A 22894-nucleotide genomic window follows, 5' to 3' on the forward strand; every position below is an offset into this window, starting at 1 on the left:
GCCAAACTGTCAATCAGGGCTTCACTTATTCATCAGATTCCAACATATCAAAACGATTCTTCAATGCGACTGGCTGGACGATTCCGTACAATGCACGACCACTTGCACTTTTGATTCTGTTACTACATTCTGAGCACAAAGTAGCCGTTGATTGTTTGATGGGCTTCTGTCTTTCCACACTAGTTTTCACTTTTGGTTTTGTCATCTTATCTCTGCTGTCCGCAACAACCACAAGCTTGCTATACTCTTCTCCTGATATAGCAGCCTCCATGATTGCCATGGGACTGATCTCACCATCATTATCCAAAAACATTTTGATAAGATTCTTCGAAAACCCACTCACCAACGCCACTCCCTTCTTGCTCCCATCCACAGGCGTCGACCTCGAGTCCCTCAAGTTCCAGAACACTATCTCCGGCACAGCGTCACCGTACCTTGCCTCTCTGTATTTTCTGACAATCGCCTCGTAATTCGTTTCCCATAAATCATTTTTTCTTGCATTATAACATGTTAGCGTTCTACACACGGGCAACCACGACGACGCAGCCTGGTCGAACTCCATGTCGCTGAAAACAAACACCCTCTTGACCATCTGCTCCGGCTTCAACCTCCCTTCAACCGCCACTTTAAGAATCACATCAAACACTTTCTGAAAATCAGTGTTCATCCCCCACTTCATCCTCCTCACGAAACTTGTCTTCGATCTCAGATCGTCTCCTTCCACGACATGCAGCTCAGGGTCGCGGCTGAAGGTTATCAGCTTCCCTCTCCACGGCTCGTCCGTCAGCTCCGAGATGAGTAGTCCCAGCGCGACGGAGACCTCCATGGGATCGCCTATCATGGATGCCGAGACGTCGGAGATCGCGATGCAACTCGTCATCGAGCCTTTCTTCTTTAAATCGTCCACCATTCGTTTCCACTGCAGCTCGGCGACTTGTCCGCCGTCTCCTCCGTCTAGCTCCCCGATGATCTCGTGAGGTAACACGGCACCGGCGGCGATTTTCGTTTTGCCTTCTCTCGCGTCTTGGAGATATCTCTGAAACCTCTCCGCGTCGTGGTTCAAGAAAATCTCCTTGTACGACTTCATGGCAACTGATGCTACTCTGTTGTAAGGGAGAGAGTCCCATTCTTTAGCTCCCATGTAAACCTCTGGGAGCTGCAGAGTCTTTCTTAAAGGAACGAGGACTTGTTTCCTTAGGCGATCACGTACTCTGTAAGCGTAGTGAGCTTCTTCTAGGCCTTCGTACTCCGGAAAAGATTCGCGAGGGAAGATTCTTCTAGCGATGCTCTCGCAGAGAAGAGTCGGTTTGTCGAAGGAAGAGTCGAGCGACGGACACCACTTGGCAGCTAGAGAGATCTTGTTCGTTTCCCCGGATGTCAAGAACTCGAGATCCTTCTTCAGGTAGTCTGCGAATAGATCAGAGACTCGTTCGTGGAGGAAACGATAGTCGGGATCTTCAGAGTATCTAGCGAAAGCTTTCTTCCCCATTGATATCTTCTCAAGCTTGCGGTCCAAGCTAGCTTTCGCCTTCTCTTCCTGGTTCCTCTTCTCTGCGTTAGCTATCCTCATCTCCCTTGTAGCCGCCGGCTTCTTAGGTCCACGACCTACCCCACGACCATAATGAGAGGATCTCGAGGTACCAACATAGAAAGGAGCTCTTCCTCTGCCTCTACCTCTACCTCTACTTCCTCCAAATCCTCCAAATCTACATCTAGATCTAGGCCCGGAACGGCCTTTCCTCTGTTGCCATTCAGACTTCTGGATCCTACGGATCTCAACCCCTTGTAGGATCCGGTAAAGAATCTCGGGGAAGTCTTTAAAGTATCCAAATTTCGAGAGGGCTTCGAGATTACACGCAGAGGCGTGCCTCATGTGTAATCAACAAGGCTTTTGCCTCAGGCCCCCAAAGTATATACAAATTTTAGGATTCCAAATTCTCCAAAAATCTGGTGTAGCATAGTGGTTTTAGTGAACACACTATAATGTCATCCTACGTTCGATTCACCCATTGTTGCTTCTCAATTCTTTTGCCAGAAAAAGTTATTTCTGTTATATTGTCAACTTTCCAAAATTAGAAAAGGAAAATCTCTTTATTGATCCCCAAAATTCCTATATAGAAAAGACATAAATATCTCAACTATTTTATACATGATCTATCTATATTTTCATGTTGTACATCTTATTTCTCACGCAGTATCCTAGCATCTTTCTTCTTTGTTCTTTCTGTGCTTCTAGCCATCTATTAACAAGTGTCTCTTTTTATTTAATCATCACCATCTCTTATTGTATCAAAATATATGTTTCTTTCCGTATAGACCGCATCGATATCATTTTTTCTAGTGCTTTTAGTTTTTTTTTTTAATTAAGTTAACATTTCACACTAGTTAGGAATCTAGATTATGAAAATTTGATGAAAGAGTTTATTGAAAAGGAGAGGAAAAAGATTATGTCGTAGTTTTATATTATTGTTTTAGTTTTTCTTTATGCTATTTTAACTATAGTTATATTTTAGTCAAAAAAATTTTGGTTAAAACCCCTATTTTTATATTTGCCTCAAGCCCCTTTAGACCTTCGCACGGCACTGATTACACGCTAGCGTTTTTGGGTGGCAGGCGTGGAGCCAAAGCGCCGCAGTGTAAAACCCTTCCTTGTCGGATTTTCCGGTACCACGGACTCCACGGAGGTTGCAGATGAGCTTGAGTGTGGTCAAAGCGTCGTGGCTCCAAGCCGTACGGAGTCTCTGCTCCAGCGATTCCTTGGGAGTGCTGGGAACAACGTGGAAGAAGAAGTCAAGACATGGGTTCCCTGTGGATAGGTACGTAGCGGCTCCGTTCTCGGTTAAGCCCATCAGAGGAGAAGAGGAGACGTTGACTTTCGTCGACTTGTTGAAGTTTGCGACCATTAGGTCCATGAACGGATCGGAGGCTGTGGTGGGTTTTGGGAGGAGAGAGTTGGAGCGTTGAATCTCCGGTGGACCAAGCAAAGGTGAAGCCATGGTTACTTAGAGAGAAAGAAAAAAGTAGATTTTGTTGGAAGAGAAGGTGATGATGAAATGAAAGTCGTATCTTTTGTTAGTCTTATTTATAAAATGTAACTGACTTGGCTACCACGTTTTCATCCGTATTGTTTTAGCGGAGGCGCCTAAACCAACATTTATGCCTTGAAGCCCTGATAATAATATTGAGCCCAATGGCGAGTCAAGGCCCATTAAGTGTGAGACCTCTTCTAGAAGGGCCGGTCCACATATTCAAGCGTGTTTCCGAGAAAAGTCAAAGGAGAATAGAATCATTCCCTTCCAATCTTCTTCTTCTTCCGCGTAGTTTCCCTGGAAAAATCAATTTTCGTGGAGTCAGCTTCATCCCTTCTTTATTACTTAATTCTCTCGCTGCCTCTGCTGTGCGTTTGCTTCATCTTAATCGTTGACGATGTCGAAAGAGGGAGAGACGGTGATCGGAGTACCGTATTACGCGGGGCAGAACCCGTATCAGGCGGGGATTGTGCCGCCGAACGCAATCTATGGAGATCCGATGGGTGCTCCGATCCATCAAACGTTTTACCGGGACACTCCTGCTCCTTTCAATTGCCTCTATTGCGGCAATACTGGTCTCACCCATATCAGGTAAATTTCTCCTTCTCTCTCTTATACGATTCTTAAGAGTTTAGGGTTAGTAATCTGCAATACCTATTACTTGCGAGTTGTTTTGAGTAGGATATGTTGATGGATACCTTCTCGATTGGGCTGCGTGTTACAAAATATTTGAATGATTGAAACTTCATGCTTTATTGAATTGTACGCTTGTATATGATTTGATCCAAACCACTTCTTATTGTGCGTTTATAGTTACATTAGTCGAGTTCCTTTCTTCAGGTCAAGGATCTCTTCTATTTCGATTACCTTAGGTCAATAATGGGTTACAAGTATTTTACGCTATAAGCAGCACATGCAGTTGATTTTCTCCTGAGGTTAATGCAGTCTAAGCATTCTCATGTCTAGGGGTTACATTTGTTCAGATGTCTCTAGTCATTGTATAATGTATTTTTTTTTCTAGAGAATAAGACTGGTTCTGTCTGTGTGAAATTGTCTGATCTTTGTTTTGTGATAATACGTTTTTGATAAACAGATCAAAGCCCGGTGTAGCTGCTGTTGTTGCTTGCATGACTCCGTTTATGCTTGGATTCTGTTTTCTCTGCCCTTCCATGGATTGCCTCTGGAACAAACAGCATCATTGCCCTCAGTGTGGGAATAAGGTTGGTTATTTTTGATATGTCTCTTCTTCCTCTTGCCTGCCGCTCTTGTGATCCCCTTTGTATTAAAGAATGTTTATGATTCATTTGATCGATATGTCTTCTGCAGGTTGCTGACTTTGAGAAATCAGATCCCTGCCTGGTGATGGATCCGCCACAGTGGACGCAACCGAGCTTTGCACTCCCTGCATGATATAAGACTGCATTCTTTTCTTCTTCTTATTCTTCTTGTTAATATTACTTGTGAAGTTGAGACCTTGTGTTTGCACTACCTACAAAAATTGAAGATTCTGAATAAACCCTGTGAAATGTGTGAGAAAAGGAACATATACAATTGTCTGTATCGTCCAGTGATTCGTGAATTGCACCGTTTTGTGTCTTGATTCTTATCCCTCCTTTGGATATGAAACACAGATTCTTTTGCCTCTTGAGAAACCCACAGGTAAAGATAGTGTGATGGGCTGGGCCGGTCTGATCCCTTTATGTCCGGCGTGTTTTAAGCAAATTCGTCCATTTCGAACCAGGCTTCTTATTGCTATGTATTTTCAAGCTACTCTGGTTTTGGGTTGAAATCATAAAAGACAACCTAAATCTTCTCCTTTTTAGATTTTTTTTGAATCTGTTCGAAGTTCATAGATTTTACTATCTGTTTTTAAATCAAGACTATAACGATTTATTTTTTTTTAAGAATTTTTTTTATCTAAAGATAGACCAACTAAACAAAATTGAGTGCAATCAATGTGTAGATGATAGCAACTTCTCATGTCAAAGCTATATTATTGGTTGTGTTTAAAGCCCTAGACAATAAGTATTCTTGTTATACTTCCCTGTCAATCGAGGTCATGTAGATAATAGCAACTTCTCTTATGTTAGGATGAAGCATTGTACAAACTATTGAAGCATGAAGACTACTTATCAACTACAAGATATTTTACTGCTTTTTGTTTTCTTCTCTCCCGGTTGGCAATAAGTTTACTCTATCTTTTCAGTTTGGGTTTTTAGAAAAGTATTACCCTTCTTATATTAGTCTTTGATAAGGGCAACATCAAGTCATGCGAAGAATCCTTTAGCAACTTGAATAAAGTTTGAATTTTCTTTTTGTAAATGGAGTTTGATAGACTGATAAATAGGGAGTTGCGTGCAAAGGTGAAAAGGCAGATAGTTTTTTAGTGCAGTACAGATGTGCAACTGTAGTTGTCACCAAGCATATGCCTTGTCTGCTGGTTTCAGTGTTTAAAGCTTATATAACTCTTCTATTTTGTTAGAATCTGAGAACAGTAAAGAGTTGCCTCTTCAGCATCTGAAGTGGCTTAACTTGTTAGGTTCTTTGGAACCATTTTTAGATGTCTATCTATAGCAGGAAATATTAATGTCTTTGACGAAGTCTTGGTATTAGTTCTTCGCTATAAATGTCTAATCATGCCTCAAAAAATGGTCAATTAAGGAAGATACAACTGAATCTTCAATGGGGTCCATGGTTTACAATTTTCTCAAGATATGTGTAGAATTTGCTTAGAGATTGGGAAAAAAGAGGACCACAAGAAGAAAGCTAAACATGTGATGTAAGTAAAACTGCTCCTATAACATACCCATTTGTTATTTGTCATTATGTCTCAGAAAGCTGAAGCTGATCCTCAAGTCACTCCCTCGCAAGGGGTTTTGATTCTTCACACGCTACCTCTACACAAAATATCAAACACTATCTTTTTGCTATTTTTACCTTTATTTTAATATGTAGACCAATACTTCCAGATTTCGGACTATGGACCATGCAGTTTATTTCCCGCTTCATTAATCAGAGTCGAAGTCAGGGCCTGGTCGAGCTCCCATGCCAGATTCAGCTGGTTGAATGGAGTTTGTTTATTTCTTGAACTATTGTATCCGATAGGGTGATAAATAACATCATGATGCGGTGCGGTTGATGCTGATATAAGCCTTAAGTAATTAATTATGGTGTTTAGGTTTGTGTTGTCATCAAGAAATAAATATGGGAAGTCACATTTCTAGTTTTGCTTAAATTTTAGGCAACATGTCTTTGGGTGCTGACCTCATTCTCTTCTGTAAATGCTTTGTAATAGAGCTAATGGGATCAGGCAAGAGCCGTAAAGAGATTCTTGCACTAAACCGAAATAAAGAAAACAAAAAATGAAATAAATTATAAAAATATTTTCTTGGGTTTATTTGAATTTGCTTACCCAACTATATTCCTTCTTGTTTTATGTAGTTTAATTATGGTGTGGTGGTTGGGAGTGAACAAAAAACGAAAGGAAAATGATTGGGTACACGAGATCTATATAACTTTTTCGATGAATGATGATGCATTTTCTCCACCTTCGTAGTGTTTCTTGTTAAATTAATAGTAAAATCTCATATTAATATATCTAGTCTTTAATTTTCTCTCAACTTCAATTGCTTTAACATTCCGGATTAGCATTTAAACTATACGTTTGCATTTGTAGTAGTTTTTGTTTGCGTGTAGCTTTGATTGCGTATTAGTTTTACAATTCACTAAAAGAGTTAGAGATGTTTCCCTTTTTATAGTTTAACATAAGACAAAAGTTAAGTAAACTGTAAATCTAAGGCGATATACATATATATTGAATGTTGTTGGTGGAAGTGCCACATAAACATTACCATGCGATGTGAGTAAGAAAAAGGCGTGTGGGTAATGGCTGGTTTGTGAAAATGTGTGGGTCTCCCACGTCTCCCAAGTCGCAACCCACTTGGAATTTTATACAAAGTTGAATTTCACAAAAAACAGAAGTCAGCCTCATACGACTCTTCCCACCTTCTCTTCTCCTTCTTTATTTTCTCCTCTTTCTTTAACATTTTTGTGAATATACACATTATTTGCTAACGAATTTATTAATAAAACTTTTTATTATAACATAATTTTCAATATGTTTAAATATAAAAGTAAGTTGGACTTGGCTATGTTTCAAATCACAATAAATATCACCACACACATGTTTATTCTCTTTTATATTTTAGTTTTCTATAGAAATTATTCTCTTTTTGTTTACAATACATTGAATCGGTTGCTATGGAAGAGTATTATACTATTATCTATAAAAAAATCGGTGTATTATGCGGGCCAAATTCTAACTTATTGTCCTGTCCCTAAATGTATAATCGGAGTCAAAGAAGTAACTTGTGGGGCTTGTGGGGGAAAACAGAACAAAACATTTGAACAAATCCACTATCCACTATCTAATAGCAAAAAGCCGTACGAAGCATCCAAAAGTAATTTTTTCTCTCTGCGTCAGTAATATATTTTTCACCTTTCCTTGTGGCATACGGAACATAGAAACCATCCTTAAGACATAAAAAGATTGGAAACCAAGTTGTTAATCAATTCGACTCAGTTGATAAGCACTAAGATGATTGGGATTGCTTGCAAGTACAAGGAATCGCTACTATCTGCTTAGCACCACTTATATCGAATATGTGTGGACTAGTAAGAATTAGCATACATAGGACACGTATCAGGTTACTTAGTCTTTGCTATTGACTTCACCTGATCAAAATGCCTAAACCGACGGGTTTTTTCTAAATATACTTTTCCAAATAATTTTTCTTAAAAATAATATCGGTTTATATGAATTTTATACAGAACAGAATTATTTTGTAATTGTAATATCTCAAAATTGCCTATATTTATAGGTTAGGCTTTCGAAGGCATAAAAATTAGGGGAGATGAACGAACGAGTTATTAATATTATCCTGTTTTTAACAGAGTTGTTTCATTAATTCGGATATCTAGTTGCATGATTTTTCTTTGGTAGGTTTTGTGTCTCGCTAGGTCGAACACTCATCAGACCGTCGACACCTAACTTTTCAACTCAGTTACGTAAGACATAGTAATTCGATGGAGACCGAAGTAACAGATGCTGTTGAAACATAACTCAGTAACTCACATAGAATGTTTTTTCCAACTGGAGTAAGTTTGAAGATTGGAATGGAATCTATAGATAGAGATAGAGATAGAGATTTGATCCTCGTAGAATATATTATCCTTACGGAACTTGGTTCTTAATAGAGATTCTTTGAAGCTCTTAATTATGTTCTCATAAAATAAGTTATAAATTTCCATCTACTTTTTATCTGAATCGATTCTTGCATAAATCTGCTTTGTAGTCCTTCCATGTAAAGAATCCTATGACGACAGATTGTTTCTCCGTATTCGTAAGAAAGAATAGTCAGAGATGATAAAATCTGTGAGTTTCTATCTTTTTTTTTCCATTTTTTTTGTAACTGGCATTCATGTGTGAGTTTCTTTGTTCTATTTTCTCCTAGCAATTCAAATAATCGGACCACAAGCCATAATAGGATTGTCGTTATATATACAACAACAAAAAAGGGAAAATTTTCAACTCTTTTTTTTTCAATCATAGTAAAATACGCATTCGGTAGAAGGTAGGGTACCTTTAATTGTTTTTTGATTTAAGATTGAGTTTGCCAAATTGTAACTCGATGAACTCGTGAACATCACAGCTAAAAACATTTGATCTCACAAGACAATGTTATTTTTTAATTGGATCATTATAAAAGGTTATATGTACCGTAGTTATTTACTTGCCTCAATGCCCTTTAAATTCAGTGAGCTAATATTGTTCATATAATTTAGTCTTATTTAAAACATAGCACGTAATAAATTTAAATAACATGAAACCCTCCACCCCCACCCGAAAAAAAAATTAACCTACCACTTACAAGTTAGGGAAAGATTAAACCTAAACTAAAGCATTTTTATAAGTGGGGACCTTATGTGAAATCAGTTTACATCATTGTAAACAACAAATAGTTTTTTTTTCCTTAGGATCTCAGTTTGAAATGAGTAATTCTATAATTGTGTAGTTTCCACCGAATAATTATGACCTTTTTGACATTAAAAGGGATAACTACTCATCACACTCTTATTACGGTTTCTGCACTTTTGACAAAAAGGCTCTCTTTGACAGCCTCTCCGTGTTACCCTTTTTAGTTGTAATCCTCCATGCATATATGTAATCATACTTACATAATACACTTATGCCCTCAAACAATTAAAAATGCACCTAAATAGTTATACACACAGAGACACAAACATATTAGTAATTTCACGGTCACACGTGCAGAGAGGAAATTACTCCAACCGTAATAGTTCCGACATTCATATTTCATAATAATAATACAAATTTATGTGATTAATAATAACGAGATCCACTATAAATTTTAATTAAAATTATGCATTGGATTGTCATGGACCTAAACAACGTATAATAAGCTATTGCTTCTTCATCTTTATTTCAAATGTATATATACTTTCCGTTTGTGGTAGTATCTCCAAGTAAATAACATACACTAAAAAATTGTATAATAACTTATAAACGCATATTTACTGCAATAGGTGGATCGTTCGGGACAAGAAGTGTAATAATTTTTAGCAAAAAAAAAAAAAAAAAAGAAGTGTAATAAAATTGATACATTTTTCATGCAATTCAATAGTTCACGAAATATATGTTTTAGGAAAATATATATGATATGAAACAAAGAACAGTGACTCGTTTTCAAGTAAAATGAAAAAAGAAGCAGAATCGTATTAATATAAAACTAGATATTGACCCGCCCTCTTGAGGGCGGGTATATTTTTAAAAAAATATTTTTTGCCTAATATAATTTAAATGTTTGTGTGTTTGTATAATCATATTTTGTACGATATGAATTTAATGGAATAGATGATTTTTGTATATTTTTTGTAATCATATTTGTGTTATCTTTGATCATATTTTTTAATTTGTTTTTAGAAAAATGGTTAGTAAAGTATTTTGACAATTGTATTGAATTTGTTATATTGTTAATTAAACTATACATTTGTTTCATAGCTTTTTAACACATTAATATGGTACTTTATCTTCAAACAGTAATTTTAAAAAAAACATAACAAACCCTATAATTTTGTTTAGTAATAAAACAGTAATTAAATAGATAGATTAAATAATAAAAAAATGTTTTTTCATAAATTTGGAGTTATTTAATTTCGTATATAATTATAGTTACATCACTATTACACATAATATTACACATAATTTCAGCCAAAGTCGTGAGTTCCATGCTTAAAAGTACTTTCTGAATTAGATTAAGTTTGTGAATTTCAGATTTTAGAAAGTGTGTTAAAAGTGGATCGTAAGAAACAAATTGTAAAAAAAAAAAGAAACTAAATATAAATAGAGGTTCGCTACATACTCGCTGTGATTATGATGTGGTGGTTACTTAAGTTTTGTTACTTTAGAAAAAAGGATATGCTCAAACTATTAAGGAGTGGTGGTTACTTTAGAAAATTAATAGTGGTGGTTACTTTCGAAAATTATGGATACATGTATTGTTGAAATAATTGTGGATCCTACTTTTATCAATGGATCACACTGGTGTTTTAATATAATAGATATTTAATATATGTAATGTGAAATTTGAAAGTAATAGATTACAAAAAAAAATAATGTTTCTTTTAATCTTATTAGATTAATGTTAACTACTATTGTCAGGTAAAAATGTATTTGTTTTTTTAAACTACATATTAATTACTATGATCTATCTATACTATTAATTTAAATTGTACGTAATTTTTAATATTAAATAAGATATTCACTACTATGATCCGGATAAATGTTTTCGTTTAAAAAAAATAATTGTAATCAATTCTATTATAAATTATTTTAGACCGAGGTAAACCATAAATTATTTTAAACCAATAGTTAACCTACCCATAATCTGGTTCTCCTCTCTCTCTCTGGCAAGTTCTAACTTGTAACTCAGATTCAACGTTGACCCAGTCTCTCTCTTTTTCACGTTACCTTTGCTTCACACTTCCACCAATATACCAGTAAACTTCGACGGAGAAGAGCTCAGCTTTGACAGAGAAGAACACCATGCCATCACCAAATTCCATCTCCATCTCGATTTCACCCACATGCAATCGAATTAATAAAAAATGAAATACAGTCTACTATGGCGATTGAAGAAACAAAATGTGGTCTTCACGAAACGACTCATCGTCATCTCCAAGGTATGTCACTCTCTATTTTCTTCATCTTTGATAGACATGAAAATTTCGTTTGCTTTACATATTTTTTTTTGGATTTCGATTTGTTTTGCATGTCCTCTCGAATGACCTAAAATTCATAGATCTAATGAAATCGAAACCGATCTGATGCATTCATATAAAGATATTGGTGAGGATCGTTTGATTTGGTATTCAACATATCAAAACTCCAAAGGTTTTTGTCTTTGATTCTAAAAAAACGTTTCCTTAACAACTTTTTTTTCTCTTCGAAGGATCTATGAAGTTAATATTCTGTGTCTTAGTTTCTAAATCTTATTTTCGAATTCTGTTTTCCTAAATTTATATTTTTTGATTGTTACTTTTTATCATATGTAGATAAATTTTGACTTAATTTACACTTGGGTAAACAAAAAAAATTAATATATACAAAAAATACAATTATTTAATTGATTATATATTACTTAAGGTTTTCTGTTAAGGCCTTTTCTTTTTTATTTATTAAAACATTAGGCTCAAACCCATCAAATTATCTGGCAAATACACTATTTTTTATACTTCAGTATACTGCCATACTGAACAACAAAAATAAACAACAAACGCTCTCTCAAATGTCGATCATCTTTGGTAGAGAAGAAGAGGACGACCGAAGTACTTAATCCGATCCTTTAAGGTAAATCAAATGTTACATATGTTTCTTATTGATCTCTCGTACAAACTAAAAAAAAATCAACGAACACAATAGCTTATTAACTAATGGTTTGTGATACAAAATGCCATGTTTTTTTCCTCACATTCTTCCCAAGTGTCAACTTTCTATTGAATCTCAGAGTTAGCTGCAGAAACAATAATTATAGAATCATCGTTAATTAGTTTGTAAATGACATTCCATTGGACCCAAAAATATAAATAATTGATCAGCCAGTCTATGAAATAGTGAAATATTTCACGTATAAAAGATATGAGAAAGGTTTTCTAAAAATTATCTTTTAATTCCTCTGCTTCCTTTATGATAGGGTTGACCACCATTTTTGAGGAATGATAAGCATTTGATATTTGGATATTAACTAAACAAAAAAAATAGTCATCACAATTAAAATTGAACACAAATAAATGTATATAAATTGTACCTAAATGACCCGATTTTAGCAAACACACAACCACTCCAAATTGTGCTTCTTCTCTATGTGATTTCATTTCTTCAGCAAACTTCCCTCACAAACAACATGGAATGCGCACATCACTATAAACAATAAGTCAAAATTTTAGTCAATTACTGCTAGAATTGATCATTGGACAAAATAATGTGAAAAATTCACGGTTTAAAATATAGAATACAGAATTGTTTACCTGGTGTTTCTTAAGATGAACTCGATTTTTAAACTCATTTCCATTCGATTGTAGAATCTGAAGCTCTCCAACATCTATGGCTTATCCAACGATGTCTACGTTTAACAAAAATATTAAAATTAATATAATTGATTTTAAAATAAATATGGTGAAATTGGGAATACATAATTGTTACCTGATATTTCATAAGGTGAATTCAGTTTTTAAACTCATATCCATTCCCAATAGTTATGGTCAAATATAAACTGCAAACTTAAAAATGATCTACACCAGTACCAATAGTTATGGTCAAACTTAAACTGCAAACTTAAAAATGCTCAGTATTACCTTTTGTCTGCAAATATTATCTCTGAAGTCTCACCAAGATCGACATTTTTTTGTTTGCAGGTGTCGATGACTTTGCCTTCAATCAACCAAGTTGTTTTCAATGACATAATCTCATCAAGGTACACAATTTTTTTTGGAAGACATTATTGGAGAAATGTTCTGAAATCCTTGTGTTTACTTTGAGGCAAATAAACTGTATATATAGGAAAATAAAAAGCTAGTGTGTGTAGGATATTCCACAGTTTAATTCTGTTAGAGAATAGAAGCCCTGAGTTTATTAAAATCATATATCTTACGAATAAGTTTATTCAAGCTACATAAACTCAGATTTTCGTATTTATTATAATATAGATTTAAGTTTCCAAATTCTGCGGTTTGTTGTTTTGATTGGTTGTTATTGATATTTTAAGGATATGAAAATATACATATCGGCCAGGTTTTATTATTTAGTATATTCAGTATTGTTATTTAAGCAACTTCCGAAAATCTAGTTTATTTATTTATTTATTTTTATTTAATATTAATTGTTATTGATTTGGAAAAAGATTGGTATTTATGATAGCATATTCTATATGGCTATGCACGGAACTTCCGGAAATCTAGTTTATTTGCCAAATTTTTAACTGTGGATTTAGTGGTTTATATTTTTGGTTATTTATTTGAAAAATCTTTGCAAATCCTCTAATTTGGTCGGATATATTGCACATCGCTTAATCCATCGAGGATTCTAATCATCTGTATTTACTATGTATAAGTTTATTCTTTTGATTAAATTTATCTTCTTAAAAATAAATAATAACAAATCAAAAATTTAAAAAGAATAGATATTTATGATTTTGAACAATGAAACATGTATATTTTCTTGTGCAAATGTTTGTAACCAAAATATTGATCGGAAGTGATGAATGGTCAATACACTGATTTTAACAGAATGCATTGTTTTAATTTTCATTTGCAGGATCTAACAAACGTTGAACCTTGGGTGTCCATGGAACATTATTATAGATATACAAAGATTTGGTACATATACGGTCTAAAAAATGAGAATCAGTGTTTTACCAATAGAAGGTTCAACGTAATTATAAGTTTGGAGAGACTTAGTTAATCTAACGTAGATATTCTTTTTTAAATAAAAGATTTTCTGTTGTACAGATTAAAGGAAATTGAAAAAAAATTTTAGAAAATACAGAATTAAATGAAAACCATAGCTTTAAAATATTCTAGTGGCAAAGAATTGTAAATACTATTGAAACAGAAGGACACCTCAAAAAAGGGTCTTCTGTTTTAATAGTATTGATTATTATAACAGTTATTAAAGATAGTCAACATTAATATTAAATTAAAGATTTCTTCTGAAACTATTGCAACTACTGGTCTCTTCATCAGAAGAGAAGAGCTCCGTCGTGAGTCCACTTGAAGCGTGGTCGGAAGAAGGAGAGCTAGGTAAAAGGTTCAAGTCTGTGGTCCTTTCTTTTCTCATGAAGTCGAAGAAGATTGGTTTAGTTTTATCTTCGGTTTGGTTCGTGGTAATTATTTCAATTTGGTCATTATCATATCTAATACTCCGGTTATCTCCGTCGTCGTCGTCGCTCTTGTTACCAGCTCTCTTTTTAAGGAAGATACGACAAAGAACCCAGTTCTGAGTAGGACCCATTGAACTCTGCAGAGAGAACATGGAATCTAAAATTTTAGTGGAACTGAATGGTGGAGGAAACCGAATATTAAACCGGAAATTCAAAAAGAGAGAAATTTGTACCGGTGGGGAAGAAGATAGACGATATTCGTGCATGATCCAATCGGTTCTTGAGCCATGAGGTGGTTTGCCTTTGTAGAAAACGAGTGTTTTCTTCAAACCAACGATTTGATTTCCTCTAGAGGTCACTACCCGTTTATCAATACCGGTAGCTTTCCAATAACCCGAACCCGTTGCTCTATTAGACCGGTTCCCATTTGGGTACTTAGCTTCCCTTGTGCTGAAGAAGTACCTCTCCTTCTCCAAATTGCCTAGTACATATAGAGAGTGTTCAATAAGTCTACAAGGTCGCCGGTTCGAACTCAAGAAAATCTAAAATTTTAGCAAGAATTCAGAAAACCAACCGGGCAAGTCCCAAGGATCAGCTCTGCAAACATCAAAGTCAGGAATGATGGAAGCTGGTAATGGAGAACACAAGACTTTTCTCTTGAGATACTGAACCACAAGCTCTTCATCAGTGGGATGAAATCTGAATCCAGGTGGCAATCTCATAACACCATTCTTTACGAGTTTAACCTTATCCATAGTTCCAAACAAAATGGAGAGATAAATGAGAGAGAGAGAGAGAGAGGGAAGAAGAAGACAGAGTGCGGTGTATGAAGAGGGAAACATGGATGGTATGTTTATATAAGGTAGAAGACGATATGAACAACTCCTTTTCTTTATTAATTTTCTTAATTTCAATTTTTTTTTTTGTTTTGCGTAAACCATACTCAATCTTCTTCCTTTTGACGCCATTTGCATAAATCTATCTTTTCATTTTTATAATATGCATTACTATATCTTCTGTCTTCTCAATTATTATTATTTCTAGTCGGTATCTACCTCCTCTCCTTTTTTGTATCTTTCCTCTGTAAAGTGTAAACTCTTCAAACATTAACTTTTTTTCTATAAATAATTGTACATGTAATTTGAAAAGGACTACTTTATTAAAACAACAACTCCATTTTTTTAATTTTTTTTTTAAATTATAGCGTTATCAGACACTCCAACAAATTAACGTGGGAGGTGGTAATATTCTTTTTCTACTACACACATTTACCAACCTAATTAATAAGACGTCCATTCTCTGATTCGCTTGTTGGGTTTAGACGAGGTATTCTTTTTATATAGCGATCAAAGAGCACTATCATCATATACATGCTTTCGGCTTTAAGGAGTCCGAGCAGGGTTCTTAACTTCTTAGTAGCGAAGGCGGGTCCGTTCAGGCCAGTCGCGGCTAAAGCGGTGATGAGGTCATCTTATGTCATGCTGACAGCCGCAGATGCCCTCTGCGTTTGCACGTATACATACCCCTTTTGAGATTCAAAATTTTAAACAAAACAAAATACAAACTCCACCGATATTTTATGATGATTATCTGAATAAATTTGTGTAAAATGAGAGGAGGGAGGGGAAATGTGGGGACTCGTCTGGTGGTTATGAGAGGGGGACAAATTCGCAAGCCTCTGGTTTTTAAGTACTTTGGGCAAGGCTTCTCGAACTCGATAATGTTTTTACAATGTTCAACACGTTAATACATGCAAGTTCATTATCCATCCACATGTTTAACTACAATCATATATAATATAACCTATAACATGCCTTATCTTGACCCACACAAAAATAACATGCCATACCCGTTGAAAAATAATAATCCAAGTAAGGATTTTATGAAGGATATGCTTTTGTGTATAGTCTGATGTTGAAAAATAAACCTTAAATATCAGACCATGGATACTGATGAGTAGTCGTCTATGGACGAATAAGACGAGTGAAATCAAAATATATCATATATTTTCTCCATTGTCCCTCTAAGTGACTTCCCTCAGTGCTGTGTGGATTGAAATTTGTGGTTAGAGTTCGTGACTAACAGGGACGGATCTAGACACATTTAAAGTTGGGACACGATGTTAAAAGTATCAAAAATATAAATAGAATGGAGGCACTTTTCATATTTTTCATAAAATATATAATATTTAATCAAATACACTTAAATTATTTAATAGAAAACAAAAAAAAGTAGGGGGGCACAAGAGATGTTTGCCTCTACCCCTGGTCACTAACGCAACTATTTCTCCTTTTCGTTATATAATCTAATATCTATCGAAATATTACGTAAATTTATATTATTAAAACGAAAGTATAAATGATAACTATTTAGAAATATGTATATCAGTATAAATGAGAACTAGACTTTGAGGTTCGTGCCGGATAAATTTTCGTTTTTATAACTTTAAACTTAAAATTTTATATGATCATTATAGTTTTTTAAACTAAACTAATACATTATTTTATATAAAAGCTGAAAATTCTGATGAGATTATATATAACTTTTTCAACATATTTTGTCATAATTAAAAATAAACACTAAATTTATAATATTTTTTAGTATCTTAAATGAATTGAAAAATTAAAGATTTCAAATAGCATATTTCCCTATTTTGTAAATAGCATATAAATAAATGTTAGCTATATTCTATTATATTTAATTTGTATTTAATCATTTTTAGATAATATATTGTTGTAACTTTAAAATAAATAAATAGATAATATATAGTTGTAGATTTAAAAGTTTAACATATACTATAAATTTTTATTTTTTTATATAAAGTTATTACATAATTTAAAAAATTTATTCCTTTCATACGGTGATTAATATTTTATCTTTTTAAATGGTGAATACAACTTTATCTTTTAATTAAATGAAAGTATTTTCTTAAAATGTTAATTTACCAATTTAATATCATTTCATTTTTCATTCATATATTACTTCTATTTTAATATAATATAGACAATAATTATAAAATTTTAAAATAGCATATAATTTTATTTTGTATATAATAATTTTTTATTTAAAATTAATTATATTAATACTATATTACTAATAACGAAATTATTTAATTTATTAATTTAAAATATCTAAAATCTTTTGTAAGATTTTGTTAGATTTTTCTCAACAGATTTGTAATTTAATATCTTTATAATTATTAAGATTTTAAGAAATCCTATATATTCAGTAGATTTATGTAATTAATAAAACTAATGTAATTAAGGAAATTGACCTATTGTAATTTTTTAATGGTATATAAAAACGGTAATTTTCTTTTAATAGAGAAGATTGTTTGGAAACATAGATAGCAGTACGAAATAATACTTGCCTATTTTAAGTAATATTTTTACAGATTTTCATTATATTTCTAATCCATTCTAACCACTTCATTTATTATCTTTACTAAATAAATTGATATTACTTATTACTGAATTACAAAACAAAACTTGTTTGTTTTCAATTTTTTATTTTATCTTTTACATTCATTCTTTTACTTTTAAATATTAATTACTTCATTAATTATATTTACACTGATATTTGACATCATTTATTTTGCATATTAACAATTATAATTCAATATATTTGAATGAAATTATTCTATTTGTGACAAGAAATCAAAATGGCTAACAAATTATTTTTTATTTGTTTAAATAACCAGTTAAACATAGACATTGTACATGTTTACCTACGAGTTATTTTTTTGGGTATTAGTTTTTAAAGTTTTAAAACTAACTTTTATTCGGGTATTATAAAATTTTCATGTGGGTTTTGAATTGGGTCTTTCTAAATCCACATGAATTCAATTTTAATAGATAGAAATCAGAGATATCCAAAAACTAATGCATCTGAGGTCGGTTCGAATATTTATATCAAAAGTAACAATATTAACTAACCAAGCGAGGACGGCCTAGTGGTCTTGAGGGAGCTTCGGCCCCAATACGGACCCGGGTTCGAATCCCGCTGGCCACTGGGGGTTAAATTTAAAATCTGGGCTCCCCCAGCGTCCGGTGACCGAGGCGTACTCCGGCCGATAATGTAGGCTGATACGGACACTCGCCGCTAGTCTGGATCTACTTCGGTGGATGCCAGGATACACCGGGTTATTCAAAAAAAAAAAAAAACAATATTAACTGATTCAGATTTTGAATTCAAATTAAACTTAACATAATATAACCAAATAATCAAACGTAACCAACTATTTGATTCGGGTTCGATTATGATGTATAGAAATCTAAAAATATTGAAATATGACGTATAAAAATCTAAAAATATTTATAAATTTAATTATATTATGGCACATATAAATATATAATATTAGTCATAAAAAATATATAATTTTTTATAAAAATGTAAAAGTTAGCATCTGCACGGATGTGTGCGAGTCAATCTGTAGTTTATCTTTATAAATAAATAGTATATACTAAATGATTATGAATTACTTGATATATTCCGGTTTTCCATTTATGTTGTGGGTGCGCTTATTTATCAATACACGGAAATTAAATTAACTATGGTTTCTAGTCTTGAAGAGTTTTACATAATTGAATACTAATATAGCCTATGCCCCTTGGCTAAATGATAGACATAGGAATCTTATTAATTAATATTGACAACTCAGACCACTACAAAAGAAGAAATTATGGAACTCTTAGTATCTGATATAAACATCTGAAATATCTCAGGAAAGTCAATGATTTCTAGCAAATTGAAAGAACAATTTCTATATATATGTATATAAATTCAAACACCAACTTGATAAATAATAGTGTGTGGACCATGAACTGTCTATACACAGACCAGTGAAACAACAATATCCATGTGTAACTTATATGCATATAGTATATGAGATGTAAATCAAGGACAAGTTACAAAATTACTTATAAAATTAAATTACATATAAAATTTTAGTTTAATGATTAAAACTAATTCATGTAGATATAGATAAACTAAAAGGAAATCGATGTCAAGGGGTCCGTGAAGCTGACAGTGTGCTGTAAGTTCCTCCAATCCCGTTGTCAACCTTCCTGTTTGTATTAGTCTATTAGATCACATGAAATTTTTATTTATAATTATATAAGATAAATGTATCGATTTCGTCCAAATATATGCTATCTTTAAAATAACAAAGGCGTGACGTTATTGTCGGTATAATAATATTCACTATCGACACTACAAGTTACCTCTCTATTAAGACCAAGGATTAACAAAATATATACAGTTATAATATTATATATATCATGGTTATTAAGGATATCTTCGTCGCTTTGTATTAAAAGTTAAAACGATAACTTCCACACTTTTAGTTTTACTCGAATAGAATAACATATATAGTCTTGCACAACCCGTCGTTCTCGACGATGAATATGAGATTCACGAGAATAACGTATATATATTTATATATACACAAGTCTACTTGTATTTTATACGTTATGTCGTTATTGTTATTTTTTTTCCTTGTTCATCAACATATATTGATCTTGGCTCATTTTAGTTTTTACAGCTGCTCTCTTAATCGGTTGATCTGAGGCGCTAGTGCGGTTTGGTTAGCAGTTTATATTAATATTATGGTCGATACAATTATACAAACAATGCTTAAAAATGTTTACATTTACGAAAGCAGTGCTTGTAAATGAAATGTTGGAGAATATACTTAATTATATATGTGCTTAGGTTATTTTACCATACACAGTACAATATCAAATGACTCGGAAATTAGTTATTATATTTTGTTTTAATGTTAAATTTTTTTTATTAAATATGTAAGTTTCAAAAGAAAAATATTAAATATCTTTAAATCACTAATCTTAACCAATCATGATTTAGTTTTATTTCAAAATTTAAAATCTACAATATATTTACAGCATTTGTTTTCTACCAGTCTTTAAATAATTTAATTAGTCTTACAAAAGCTACATCATCTATATCCTTTTTGTTCATGTTTTATTGTCTTTTTAAGAAGTATTTATTAAACTGTTTTGAAAGCTGTAGTATTTTTACATAGCAAAAAAAAACATACAGCTAATAACAACAATAAAAACAACAAGAATGTAGATCTCATGTTATTGACAAAAAAAAAGTAGATCTCATGTACCCACCATTTACAGTTTTTCATAATCGACGTGAACGAGTTTATCAGTCATGGAATTAATTTAGTTTTAGAAACCTTATAGAAAGAAAAAGATTGCATGAAACATACTTCATAATGTACATCTTAACCTAGTGTCATTTAGGCATAAGAGAGAGTGGCCTGAAATAAATGAAACCAGTAGCTAGCGAGTGTAACCTCGACCACCCCTTGTCAAACCGAGTGAGCTCAATGGCTTATTTTCGGCTTCGTCCACATCACCTACCATACTGAAATTAGATGGACATCCAAATTCACTAGTCGGAGAGAACGTGGTTAGACCATCTCCAATGTATTTTTCTATTTTTACCTCTAAAATAGAAGAATTCTATAATAAAGATATAGTTTGACTCCAATGTATTTCTATAAAATAGAGATCTCTAAAATATAGAAGAATGTTATTTCTTATTCTATAATAGAGGAAAAATAATAATCTCTATTTTAGAAATGAGTTGGAGTGATTTTAACTCTAAATGTTATTATAGAGGCAAAGATATAGATGAGTTAGAGATGCTCTAAGTTGATCAACATCTGGAGTTTATGATAATGTTCGCTAGAGAAATCTCCATAATAGAGGATGAGTAAGAGTAGACTGGAAATCCACTAATAGGACGGTAAACTTGGTAAAGCTAGTTCTTTATACATTATTTGAAAAGTGATTTTGCCACATGTTATCTATACAATCAGTTTCACAAAAAATATGACATGACTATTAAAATTGAAGACATGACTTCCGAAAAAATATGATATAGATTATTTCATTTAATGTTGATTTATTTTTTTTGATAAACTTTTTAGAATATGGTAATAACTAATACATTACATTTAATATTAAATATGGTAATATCTCATACATCATCTATAAAATAAATATATTCATATGTAACATTATCAATTTCAAAATATTATTTTATTTTATTTTCTACAATTATACAATTTGTATTAGTAAAGCTTTCAAAAATTGCTATAATTTTAAAAAAAAATTAGATTTCTAATTGTAAAGTCATTAGTTTTTATCTACAAATTTTATAAATACTGTTTAGTTTAAAATTTTGATAAGTATGCAATTTTATATCATTTTGTTAGTTTTATACAAATTTATTAATATATTTAAACAATATAAATAGATAAAAATACTACCTAAGATTATAATTTAAATATATACATATATAGTATTCAATATATTTCTAAATAAACAAAATCATTTTATCTTAATTTAATATTCAACTAAATCAATCTATTTTTAAATATTGGTAAAAAGTAATAAACTCTATAATATTTAATAAACTTTATTTTTAAATATAAATTAATTTTTGAAAAAATTCTACTGCACATGGTACAAGAAAACACATAGTTTATCTTTAATTTGAAAGTTTTTATTCAAAAAAATAGTTTCTTTTTGTTATTCTTGTACTTTGTAAATAACATGCACTATGTAGATCTAAAGATAAGTGGTAAATGTTATTGTAATCTAGTGGCAACCTATTTACGTACGTGTGGTTTTATACATGCATGTTCTTTTTGCTAAATACATACATATATATACATTATAACCTCTTTAAATTAATAATCTTTTCATAACCTAAATTGAGTTTTTGGTTTAATTAGTATCTCGATAAATTAATAATCTCTATAAATTAATAAAAATATAATTTTGGTATAGTCCCAACATTATTATTTATAGAGATTTCACTGTATTTGATGTATGATGAGATTTTTTTTTGAATAACCAATAAATGCATTAACTTAAAATACTTAACCAATATTAATACTCACACAATGGAATCAGATTGAAGTCTTCAGAGACAGAGATATGATAGACTCTGAATCATGCTAAATGAAATATTTGCAACAACTTTCAAAATATTTGAAGAATTCTATATAGACTTAAACCTTTAAAATTAAATTTAGATCCCCAAATTTATAAAGTAATTTTTTTTACATAGACATTTATAATCTCCCAAAAACTTAGGGGCGACCGGGAGACTAAGACACATTGCTTGATAAAGACATTATAGCCCATAGAAATAAGGTTGATGAAGGGGAATAGAAGAGCGAAGGGTCCTACGTCATTCCAAAACGACAGCCTCCCACAACGGATTGAAGTCTCAAGATGCAAAAATGTGAAAATGCAGTGCAACCAACCAATCTCTCATCACTCCCTCTCTCCCGATTTCCCAAATCTTCTTTGTCTCAAATTTTCTAATCACATTCAATGAATGGTCCCTTTCCAAATTGTTAAA

General features: G+C 32.3%; 3 protein-coding genes and 1 long non-coding RNA gene across 4 annotated transcripts; 1 reads left to right on the top strand and 3 right to left on the bottom strand.

Moving 5' to 3' along the window:
• LOC108815165 (uncharacterized) lies at nucleotides 1-3163 on the bottom strand. Its single transcript, XM_056991512.1, has 2 exons — nucleotides 2593-3163; nucleotides 1-1868 (listed from the first exon to the last, which is right to left on the bottom strand). Exons 1-2 carry the CDS (start codon nucleotides 2994-2996, stop codon nucleotides 26-28), a joined length of 2247 nt encoding a protein of 748 aa, XP_056847492.1. The 5' UTR covers nucleotides 2997-3163; the 3' UTR covers nucleotides 1-25.
• Nucleotides 3164-3277: 114 nt separating this feature from the next.
• On the top strand, nucleotides 3278-4631 carry LOC108814238 (GSH-induced LITAF domain protein). The gene is made up of 3 exons (XM_018586766.2): nucleotides 3278-3620; nucleotides 4123-4249; nucleotides 4356-4631. The coding sequence occupies exons 1-3, from the start codon at nucleotides 3427-3429 to the stop codon at nucleotides 4437-4439; spliced, it is 405 nt and encodes a 134-aa protein (XP_018442268.1). The 5' UTR covers nucleotides 3278-3426; the 3' UTR covers nucleotides 4440-4631.
• Nucleotides 4632-11806: 7175 nt separating this feature from the next.
• Nucleotides 11807-13195, bottom strand: LOC108852967 (uncharacterized). The gene is made up of 4 exons (XR_001949636.2): nucleotides 12811-13195; nucleotides 12636-12730; nucleotides 12416-12528; nucleotides 11807-12121 (listed from the first exon to the last, which is right to left on the bottom strand). It is a non-coding gene; the product is annotated as an uncharacterized LOC108852967 (long non-coding RNA).
• A 958-nt stretch (nucleotides 13196-14153) lies between these two features.
• On the bottom strand, nucleotides 14154-15328 carry LOC108814570 (NAC domain-containing protein 83). Its single transcript, XM_018587169.2, has 3 exons — nucleotides 15060-15328; nucleotides 14719-14966; nucleotides 14154-14622 (listed from the first exon to the last, which is right to left on the bottom strand). Exons 1-3 carry the CDS (start codon nucleotides 15325-15327, stop codon nucleotides 14302-14304), a joined length of 837 nt encoding a protein of 278 aa, XP_018442671.2. The 5' UTR covers nucleotide 15328; the 3' UTR covers nucleotides 14154-14301.
• Nucleotides 15329-22894: the final 7566 nt, after the last annotated feature.

The sequence above is a fragment of the Raphanus sativus genome, chromosome 7 (genome assembly GCF_000801105.2).
Source record: "Raphanus sativus cultivar WK10039 chromosome 7, ASM80110v3, whole genome shotgun sequence".
NCBI lineage: Eukaryota > Viridiplantae > Streptophyta > Magnoliopsida > Brassicales > Brassicaceae > Raphanus > Raphanus sativus.